The 11603-nt window shown below is 39.4% G+C and overlaps 1 protein-coding gene across 6 annotated transcripts in view; it reads right to left on the bottom strand.

Moving 5' to 3' along the window:
• Positions 1–859: 859 nt before the first annotated feature.
• Positions 860–11603, bottom strand: part of SAMD13 (sterile alpha motif domain containing 13) — a 49378-nt gene continuing 38634 nt past the window's right edge. For 5 of the 6 annotated variants that reach the window (XM_025401547.1, XM_025401565.1, XM_025401573.1 and 2 more), the window contains exon 4: positions 860–2023. In XM_025401547.1, the coding sequence (XP_025257332.1) occupies positions 1880–2023 (144 nt within the window). In that variant the 3' untranslated portion in view covers positions 860–1879. Of the gene's footprint in view, positions 2024–6367; positions 6963–11603 lie in introns of those variants that run through there. The other variant, XM_025401538.1, reaches the window with a different exon arrangement.

Here is an 11603-nt window from a genome sequence, read left to right as displayed (position 1 = left end):
GGGTCAAACATCATCATGATTTTACTGCAGAAAACTCCTTCACAGAGGTTTTCTTCAAGATCCTCATTCCATCTTCCTTCTGCTTGATCCAGGAATCCCTTCTTTCCTATCCAGGTCTCCAGCAGCTGCCATTCTCACCTTTTGTCTCCATCACTCCTCACAACACTTAACTATATATTTTGCCTTTTACTTGTGTTTTCTGTCTTAGGTAGACTGTGGTAACTTGGAGATAAAAAAAGTCTCTTTTGTAACCACTTTTCCCACTTACAGTGAAAACAAAGCATTACTTAAATTTCAGATACTCCGTACGCTCTATAATTGAATTAATTTGGAATGCATTTTTAAACCCACCTACTATCTATACCACTTCCTGTGTTTTTTTCACTGTCATCTTCAGACTTTCTGTTCTTTCAAGAAATTATCTGCACAGGGGACTGAATTATGGTATTCTCTAAAATAGGAACTCTTAACTCGAGGAGGAGGAAGAGGGAAATTATGAGTCCACCAACTCTCTGCAAGTTTTGTATGTGGAAATGTGAGCTTCTGTCTGCAGAGAAAGTCAGTAGCTTTTATTAGAATTTCAAAAAAATCATGACCCCGCCCTGGCCTACAGCAAACAAAAAAAATCTTTGGCTAAAATAATACCTAAAATTGGGGATGAGAGAAGAAATGAGATCCACTCGAATGATTCACTTTAAAAAGAAGATAAATCCACACATAGATTTATATAGTTTCTACCTCTAAAGTTTTTTTCCCCCCAAAATGCTTAATTTTCTTTCCCTGGTTTCCAGGAGACCTTAATCCTTAATCCCAACTGAAGAAGCAACCAAACAGAAAAGATCAAAGATACACTGGCAAGAAACTGAAGCAATGCTTTATTGCAAACACAAAGCACCAATTCAACAAGGCGTTGACACACAGAGATTGAACAAATGTCTCTTTGAACAGAGATGTAGCAAGCCCACTTTTTCCAAGCTCTTAAAAACAAGTACTTAACCCAGGAACTGAACAAAGCATAGGACAATTAAAAAAATTACACCATCATGAAGGAATATATAAAAAAATATTCTGTACTAGTAACAAGGCTTTTTGACCTGTAACTCTCAGCAAACTTCTTCAGAAACAAATTATTATAAATAAAACCATGAAGTTAAAAAAAATCCTTTCTTCAGAAACAAAGGACCAATTTAAAAGAAAATCTATGCAGAAAATATCATTACCCCATTTGAAAGCTAGCTGAATATGGATGGATATCCTCAGTACACAACGGAGCTTCTCTTTTCAGAGCTATGATTCTGCTCCTGAAGGGGCTGATGCATGTTCATTTCAAACACTGCAGCATATCCCAATAGAACCTTAATAAGGTCAAGTGGAGAACCCTCTATAAAAAAGGGTGTCGGCAATTCCATCCAAGTAACACAAGCTCTAAGGAGCAGAGGAATTCAAGGGACACAGCAATCCCTTTCGTCTTTTTCCCCCTCCCCAAATTTTCTTGTTTTTACTCATCCTACATCTGTAACCAAAAGATGGTCATTCAATTAAATTCTTTTATAAAGATTTTGGGAAAGCAATCTATAAAGAGATGAGGAAAATCCTTATGATTTCAAAGCCTTTGTGGGGAGGAGTGTCTAATCGTGTCAAAGATCATTCTATTTGACAAACTCCATGAGGAAAACCACCCTGTGCGCATCTTGTCCTTGCTCCTCCTGGCTGATTTCAGGTCAGCTGATGAATTGCCTAGTCTATCCAATAGGATAACGTTTCATTTGATTGAAATTCTTTACATATACACATGTATGTATTCTGTTTACAAAGTTTCATCACATGAAACTAAATTATGTCATCATGTATTTTTTGAGGTCGAAGACCCCAATTTGTACTATGAAGAGTTGTTCCTTAAATGCTTTGTCTGCAGAGGTTTTACATGATATTCGTAGATTTTCAGAGCAGGCCCCAATTTTAACTGAAGTCCTGTCAACACATCATTTCTTGTCATCAATAGCAGGGATTTTCCATCAATTTCCTATAATGGAAGCAGAAGGTAAAGCCAACATGTGAGTCCAAAAGCTCAAGGATAATGAAGAAAAAAGGAAGTTCAGAAGTAAAAGTCGTACCAATTGTGCCCAAGCTAAAAATATAACATTTGTAGTAGTGCCAAAATGGAAAAAATGCGATCCTCTGTTTTTATCTTACATCTTTTAGCTATATTTTGGCATTAAACACAATCCATAGCTGATCTTGCTTTCAAGATCCTATCACAAACATCACATCTTAAAAAGCAGATAGCAAGCTTACTGCATGTACCCTTAAGGATCAAAGATGTTGCTTCTGAAAAGAATAATGACACTTTCCATTTGTAAAATCTATTAAAGTTTATGCAGAATTTTCCATGAACTTAATTTCTAAAACAACTCTGTAAATTACAATGGGCAGAGATGATCATATCTATTTTACAGGCAAGCCAAGGATCAAGCAAGAAGTTCACCCTCTAAGATCAAGAAATTAGGAAAGGGGTGCATAGAATTTGAACTCTCATATACCTGCAGCCAAAGTCAATGTTCTTTTTATAATCCCCCTCTGCTTCTCTTGATACTTAAATATATGTTTTTTAGATGGTCCTATGGGGACTAGAGTCTTGGGTTTCCTGGAGTCTTCACAATTGCAACATTGGGCATTAGAAAAATGACTCACCCTCTGGGAGACTTTCCTGCCCTTTAAAGGGGGAACCATCCTGCCTCAACCCAAAAATCAACCTCTCCAAGATGAGTTTCTCTACCACACTCCCTCTCAAACTTCCAAATAAGGCAGTGAGGGGTAGGGCCCCGCCAGCTGAAAATCCCTTCCCTGTTCTGCTCAGAGTGCATTCCCTGCACCCTTAGGCAGAGTCAGGTATGCTGTACTCCAGGTATTTTGGAGAGACTACAAAACTTTGGGTGAAATAAAAACAGGCTTCTCACAAAAGAGATGGGGATCCCAAATATGCAAAGTGGTTTGAAACTTTTGGAAAGGAAGCACTGAGAAGAATGCTGAATGCCACATTATTTTTGTTATTGTTTGCTGTGGGGACCTTGTGGCTCTTAAGAACCTGAGCTGGTTCTTAGGTGACTTGGATTCAAGAGTTAAACCAGCTGTGCGCGGTCGGTGAGTCATGACATTTCTGTTCATGGTTATACCCACATACCTCTGTACCTACCTCCTCCACTGACCGACAGACATGGGGACACCGTGTGTAGCTGCAACTACATAAAACGGACTCCCTCCCACACCATCCCCAGGGCAGCTCCTCCAACTCTCATGTGCCTTGCTTGCCAGGCTGGGAAGAAGATGTGCTTTGAATTCCTGAGAGTGTGGGAGAAATAGCAGCAGGCTAGGCGGCTGAAGAAACACCCACTTTGTGACCTTAGGCAAGTCCCTTCTCTTCCCTTTCCTCCTTGGTGGGATTTCTGACAAGATTCTATGAGAAACTGCTCTTGCAAATGCTCCCTGAGCTATGAGTTATACAATCACTTGTCATTATCCCTTCCATCATTCTCGACAGGACCAGATCCTCGTTTTACTTGTCACCCACCTAATATGAACCAGAGCAGAACAAGGAATTACTTCTCCCTGGTCTATGGTGGTTTTGAGTTTGGGAAATCTTTATTCTGTCAGCTACCAGAACACAAAATGTCTCACATTAATTTGTGAGAGACTGTAACATTAAAAAGCAGCTGATTCATAGTACAAGAGCAGGAAATTCCTTAAGGACAAAGGAATTGACTCAATAATCCTAAAGTACTTCTCTTCCTATTAGCCAAGTAGTAATCCTAGAGATTGCCGATTAGTGAAACCTGCATGTCTGAGACTTGGCAGAGGAGCCTCTGGCCCCTGGAAACCACAGTAGCCGTGCTGAAGACACTGTGAGGTCAGAGACCGAATTAGATGTGACCTTAAAGCTCACGCTGTGTCTTGCACACTGGCTCGGAATGTTATACTGAACAGCAAAGCCCTCCTGCCCTCTATCTTTCCTCGGCTGTCGTGTGCTCACACTTCACTTACTACATGTTTTAAACAGACATCAGGAAGAGATGACACTGCTTTCATTTCTATACACCAAGAAAACTTCCTTGACTAACTCAAAGTGAATTTTTAAAAAACCTTTGCTGGCAAAAAGTCCTTTGACAACTCAGCATTTCTGTCAAAAGCCAACTATGCCTGTGAAAAATGCTGAAATTTGGATTTTACTTAAGACAAAATGGAAAAATCATGTTTCATGCTCCAGTCTGATTTTCCCTTTGTTCAGTAGACACACTGCAGTTCACCTCAGACCAGGGTTGGTAAAAGAAAGCTCCATCTGGAAATCCTCATTTTAGAAATGTTGAAATAAATATAGTTAATTCATACATACAACCAAACATTCCTCTTAAACCCTGACTAGAGCAGCTCAAAGGAATGAGAGTGGAATAGAGCATAATGAAAGTGAAGCTTACGGTCAGGCAAGCTGCAAACTGAATCCTGTCTCCAGAAACTGCTATGTGACCCTGGGTAGGGGACTTAACTGCCCTGAGCCTCAATTTCCTCACCTTAAGATGGAAACAAACCCATGAAGGACTTTAGAGATTAGAAATGATGGATGCAAAGCACCACCCACAGTGCCCGACATGTAGGAGGTTCTCAGTGACTATTAAGTGGAAATGGATAGGCTTTGAAAGAAATGGGATGTGTTCTGATTCCAAATCCACCTTCTGCTTCCTTTCTGCCAGTGTGCTCCCCTTTGCCAGAAAGATGTAGGCATATTCCTGTTTAGGCTCAGAAAATTCACTGAGATTAAAAAGTTCAAAGACTACATAAAACATTCGTTTCATAAAAATTGTACACACAGGAAAGTTCCCTGATTAAGAAAGCTAATAATTTGATACATAACTTCCATGGGATGCAAGTGAAATCCAAATTCTGCCAACAGCATGCTGTACTACAATGAGCTTGGGATTGGAAACTGGAAGACAGGTTCTAATGCAGACTCTATCACTAACTTTCCATAAGGAACAACTCCTCTGGATCCCAGTCTGTGTATTAACATAAATGAAGGGGTTGGAGTGTGACCAACTCCAGCTAAACAAAACAAAACCAAGATTTTGCATGTACATCATGATGAGGTCCAAAACAAAAAGATATTTCATGTCTTGGGAATTGTGTGTTAACTGATAATCATTTGTTAGTGTCAGTAAAACTTTCACATTGATTGTGTCTTCATGTAAAAGTAACCTTCAGGTTTCTGTTGGGCAATAAAAAATGTTTACATACTTATTAAGTTCCAGCAAGTACTCATTCATGGAAGTAGAGTTTAGAGATGATAGGTTTAAATTTCCAATGATGGCAAGAATCTAGATTTAAAAATAAATGAGTAGGATGCATAGATATTACAGCTCACTAGCTAAGCATGTGATTTAGACTAAGACACTACTTTATTGCTTATTAGTGGGGCCTAGGGCACATTACTGAATTTTTCTAAGCCTCATTTTCTTATCTTATGTGATGGGGGAAAGTAACTACCGTATTTCACTGCTGAAAGTATTATTGAGATAACTGTTGTGAAGTAGAATTCCTGACATGCACTGATCACTCAATAAATGTTAGCTATTGAAAAAAGCATATAAAAGCTGGGTATGGTGGTATATGCCTGTAGTCCCAGCTACTTGAGAGGCTGAGGTGGGAGGATTGCTTGAGCCCAGGAATTCAAGGCCAGCCTGGGCAACATAGTGAGATCCTATCTCTAAAAAATTAAAATTAAAAAAAGTATAAATTTTAAAAGCATATAAAGATCTTAACCCATTTACTTTTCACTCATTCTCTCTGCCAACATTAATCTATACCTAGGTAACTGAATTGAAGCTATTTGTGATATGGTCCATGGGAAATGTATAGGAAAAAAGAATAGGTAGGAACAGAAGCAGCAAAGAGAAAAGAGCCTAGGAAGAGACAAACAGTAGCCATCAATACAGGCAACTAGGCAATTACAAGGTAGGGCAGGAAAAAACGTTGAAGAGAAGTCAATGGAATTTATGATGGCAGGGCTCTGCGCTGACTGGGAAGGCCATATTTATGGTGGTGGCCTCTACTGTCCCAGATGGTGCATAAGGGAAAGGAGGCTCAATTTAGAATCAGAAGACCGGGGATGGATGCTCTACCCCGCTACTTACTAGGTTCTTATGCAACATCAGGCACATTATCCCCCTCCTCTGTGAAATGAGAGGTTTGAACTAAGCTGACCTCTGTCCATTCTCGTTCAACACATTCTCAAATTCCAATTCAGTCTTTCATAAGCATCAAAACACCCCAGCCTCATATGAAAATCTCCCTGTTAAAGAACACAGTGGCAACTTCTTACCAATGATGTGGAGGAATCTCATGAAACAGTCTTTCTTTTTCTGCTTCATTCTTCCCCCTCACATCTTCCAGCACTTTCTTTGTAACAACTCTCTTGCCATTTACTGTCTGGCTACAAGTGGTGACCAGTCTGAAGTTTCTCATTCCGCTGCTTACAAAGGGTTCAAATGTCTCAGAGGTAGGGGTAGTTGCTCTGGAGCCCAGAGATACGAAAATGGAAAATCCTGTGTCCAACATGGGAGTCACATTAAAGATGGAGGAGTGGAATCTCCTGGCTTTACCCGCAAGGCCAATGGAAAAATTATCTCCTGAGAATCCTGAGAATGCATAGTTCCTCCTCCAAATGTTTTTTGTCTCTGCCATCTCCTCTGTTTCCCTTTTGGTTTGGTTCCTTCTGGATTTGTCATACTCATTTCCTGGCATCAGACAAGACCTCATAGGCCTCTTGCTACTTGTTTGAATTTCTTCTCAGATGCCTCCTCATTCCCTGGGTTCTTGTCTGGGTGCACCTGCAGAGCCAACTGGTGATAAGACTTCTTAATATCAGAGGAGGAAGCATTTTGAGGCACACCTAGTGCTTTGTAGTAATTCACCATGTTTCTTTAAACAGCATTTCCCCACCAAGTCAGGGTTTATTTTCGGAAGAATTTCCACATAAGGTTGGAAAGGAAGGTGGTGAACTATTCAAGTTTACACCAAGGCCTTCTGAATACTATCACATGGCTCTTGGGATAAAGTATCTTCTGGAGAGAAGTTCCTCTTTGTTGTACAGATCTTTCACATGCCTCCACCCCCGCCCCACCCCCTGTCAGCAGCTCCTTGTGGGTGGAGTGACTATGGGCTCAACATTCCCAGCCAATGACTCTCAGCTGATGGCTGTGCTTGCCTTGCCTTCCTATTGGTGGGAAATTTAGAGTGGATAATATACACTTTGGGGAGGCTTCACCTTATTTAAAAATGAACACTGAGCAGCTTATTCAGAGGGAAACTATTTGTGTGGCTCAAATGTCTTTATTTCATTTGTTGAAGTAACAGTCACAAGCAAAATGGCTTTTGCACTTAAATCGGATACAAAATCCATTTTGGCTCACTGTAAGGGCTAATGCTTTCAGTGACTTCATGAGTATTTCGTAGTGTTAGTTAATATTTTCTGCTGGCACAAAGTAGGTGATAAAGGGCCTGTATTACAAAAAACAAAAAACAAAAAAACCCTTAAACACATTTCTGATGAAGGAAAATAAGTAAAACCCATTTTATCAAATGAGAAAACTGGGTCATAGAGATGAAACTAGGCAGATGTTTAAAAATAATAGATTTACAAAATATAGCTAGAATTGAAAACCTCCCATAGATTGTCAAATAAGTCTTCTTCAGCTGATTAAAAAAATTTTTAATTTTAATTTTAATTTTATTTTAGATACATGTGCAGGATGTGCAGGTTTGTTACATAGGTAAATGTGCGCCATGGTGGTTTGTTGCACCTATCAACCTATCACCTAGGTATTAAGCCCAGCATGCATTAGCTGTTTTTCCTAATGCTCTCCTTCTCCCCACCCTACCCCTGACAGGCCCCAGTGTGTGTTGTTCCCCTCCCTGTGTCCATGTGTTCTCATTCTTCAGCTCCCACTTACAAGTGAGAACATGCAGTATTTGGTTTCTGTTCCTGCATTAGTTTGCTGAGGATAATGGCTTTCAGCTCCATCCATGTCCCTGCAAATGACATGATCTCATTCCTTTTCATGGCGTCACAGCATTCCATGGTGTCTATGTACCACATTTTCTTTATCCAGTCTATCATTGATGGCCATTTGGGTTAATTCCATGTATTTGCTATTGTGAATAGTGCTGCAGTGAACAGACATGTGCATGCATCTTTGTGATAGAATAATTTATATTCCTTTGGGTATATACCCAGTAATGGGGTTGCTGGATCAAAGTATTTCTGATTCTAGATCTTTGAGGAATTGCCACACTGTCTTCCACAATGGTTGAACTAATTTACATTCACACCAACAGTGTAAAAGCATTCCTACTTCTCCACAACCTTGTAAACATCTGTTGTTTCTTGACTTTTTAATAATTGCCATTCTGACTGATGTAAGATGGTATCTCACTGTGGTTTTGATTTGCATTTCTCTAATAATCCGTGATGTTGAGCTTTTTTCATGTTTGTTGACTGCACTAATGTCTTCTTTTGAGAAGTGTCTTTTCATGTCCTTTGCCCATTTTTTAATGGTTTTTTTTTCCTTGTAAATTTGTTTAAATTCCTTGTAGATTCTGAATATTAGACCTTTGTCAGGTGGATAGATTTCAAAAATTTTCTCCCACTCTATAGGTTACCTGTTCACTCTGATGATAGCTTCTTTTGCTGTGCAGAAACTCTTTACTTTAGTTAGATCCCATTTGTCAATTTTTGCTTTTGTTGCAATTGTTTTTGATGTTTTCATCATGAAATCTTTGCCCATGCCTATGTCCTGAATGGTATTGCCTAGATTTGCTTCTAGGGTTTTTATAGTTTGGGGTTTTACATCTAAGGTTTTAATCCATCTTGAGTTAATTTTGTATAAGGTGTAAGGAAGGGGTCCAGTTTCAGTTTTCTGCATATGGCTAGCCAGTTCTCCCAACACCATTTATTAAATAGATAATCCTTTCCCCATTGCTTGTTTTTGTCAGGTTTGCCAAAGATCAGATGGTTGTAGACGTGTGGTCTTATTTCTGAGTTCTCCATTCTGTTCCATTGGTCTAGGTGTCTGTTTTTATGCCAATATCATGCTGTTTTGGTTACTGTGGCCTTGTAGTATAGTTTGAAGTCTGGTAGCATGATGCCTCCAGCTTTGTTCTTTTTGCTTAGGATTGTCTTGGCTATATGAGCTTTTTTTGTTATTGTTGTTCCATCTGAATTTTAAAATAGTTTCTTGTAATTCTGTGAAGGGTCTTTCACTGTTAGCCTTTTCAAAATTTATCTCTGGACTTAAGAACTAAACTGAGCAGCAGCATCAAAACAACAAATGCTTTTAAAAAGGCAGCTGCTGGTTGCTCTTTTTGCAGGACACACAACTACAGATTTCCCAGGCTTCTTTGAAACTTAGTGTGGCCATGTGACTAAGCTCTGGCCAATGAGATGGGAAGGGATGATGCATGCCTCTTTCAGGCTCATCAAACTACCTGCACAGGCTTCTTGCTCTTTTTCCTTATGCTAACTTACGTCAATGCCCAGATGATCTTGAAAGCTATTCAACTGATAACAAGGCCTCCTTCACCTGGGTCTTTGAATGACAGTGAAGCAGAAAATCCCCACTAGCTACCTTGGACTATTTGTAGGAGCAAGAAATAAAATTCTACTATAATTAAGCCATTATACACTACTTGTCATATCTGTTGGTCTACTTTAATACACCAAACATTTCTACAATTTCTCCTTCACCTTTACAACAACCTCTTCTTATCACGTCGTCAACTAAAGGAGTCCTATCTCTGCAACGTTGAAAGCCCAATATCCTGTTCTGTCTCTCACTCCTCACTCTCATTAAACCCACTTTTTCATGTCAACTCCACTGTCTCCAGGGTTATCAGTCCCTTTCTGACTCCTTTTTCATACCAAGTCTGAACCTGATGATTGGCCTGGGAACCATTCTTTTATTAGCCCTCTAAAATAGCCCTCTTAAGCCATTAGCTTTTTGCAGTGTCCATCCCACAAACCCCCCATCCAGGATGAGTCCAGCAATCCAGCTTCTCTAACTCCTCTACCTAGTGCAGCTGTGGAAAAAAATCAAGAAACCATGAAGATGAAACACCACACATTTGCAGTGTACCAATTGCAGCTGGCCAGTAGAATACCTCAACTGTTCTTTTGTTATCCTCGGTCATCTCCCTCTCCCATCCCCTTAGTGGCCATTCTTAACCTTCACTGCTCTCCTCCAGTTCCTTATTAAATCTGTACCAATCCCTATCCACCCCAAGCAGAGGAGCTTGACTCTTGTTTAGCAAAGGAAATAGAGACTGTAAGGAACTCTGTTAATGTCCATGAAGACAAAGTGTATTAGTCAGGGTTCTCCAGAGAAACAGAACCAATGAGATACTGGTTAGATATGACCAACCTGCATGCTGGGAAAACAGGAAAGCTAGTGGTATAATTCAGTCCAAGTCTGAAGGACTGAGAATGGGAGGGTGAGGTGGGGCTGATGATGCAAGTCCAGTCAGAGTCTGAAGGCCTGAGAAACAGAAGCTCTGATTTCCAAGGGCAGGAGACGATGGATGTCTCAGGTCAAACAGAGTGATTTACCCTTTCTCCACATTTTTACTCTATTAGGGCCATGATGGGATTAGGTGACGCTCACCCACATCAGTTAGGGCCATTTTCTTTATCCAGCCTACTGATTCAAATACTACTCTCCTTCACAAACACCCTCACAGATACACCCAGAAATAATGTTTTGCCAGCCATTTGGGCAACTCTTAGTCCAATCAAGATGACACATTAACCATCACATAAGGACAATCTTATTTATATCTGTATACAACTTCACCTATGCCCCCAACTCAGAGGAAGAGAACCCTGTCTTGCTCGGTGCTAATTCCTTAATATTTTTAAAAATAAAATACTTGAATATTTTATTGACCAAATTGAATCATGACATATTTTATGACTGGCATTACATTTTAAAAACTTTATTGGGATAAAATTCATATAACATGAAATATGCCATTTTAACCATTTTTAAGTATACGGTCACATTGATTACATTTATAGTGTTATGAATTATTGCCGCTATTTTAAAAACACTTCCTCCATCCCAAAAAGAAATTATCCACCCATTACTTAATAACTCCCTACTCCCCTCAGCCTCTGGTAACCTCTAATCTACATTGTATCTGTATGAATTTGCCTATTTTAGGTATTTCATGTAAGTGGAATTATACAATATTTGTCTGGCTTATTTCATTTAGCATGTTTTCAAGGTTTATCCATGTTGTAGCACATATCAGAACTTCATTCCTTTTTATGGTTGAATAACATTCCATTATATGTATACAGCACATTTTAAAAATCAGTTCATCTGTTCATGGACACTTGGGATGTTTCCACCTTTGGTTATTGTCAACAATGCTGTAATAACCACTGCACAAGTACAAGTATCTGTTTAATTCCCTCTTTTCAATTCTTTTGGGTGGAACTGCTGGGTCATACAGTAAAGCTATATTTAACTTTTTGAGTATCTGCCAAATTATTTTCCACA

The sequence above is a fragment of the Theropithecus gelada genome, chromosome 1 (assembly GCF_003255815.1).
Source record: "Theropithecus gelada isolate Dixy chromosome 1, Tgel_1.0, whole genome shotgun sequence".
NCBI lineage: Eukaryota > Metazoa > Chordata > Mammalia > Primates > Cercopithecidae > Theropithecus > Theropithecus gelada.
The sequence above is the reverse complement of the archived record's forward strand: the minus strand, read 5'-3'. Positions and strand labels throughout refer to the sequence as shown.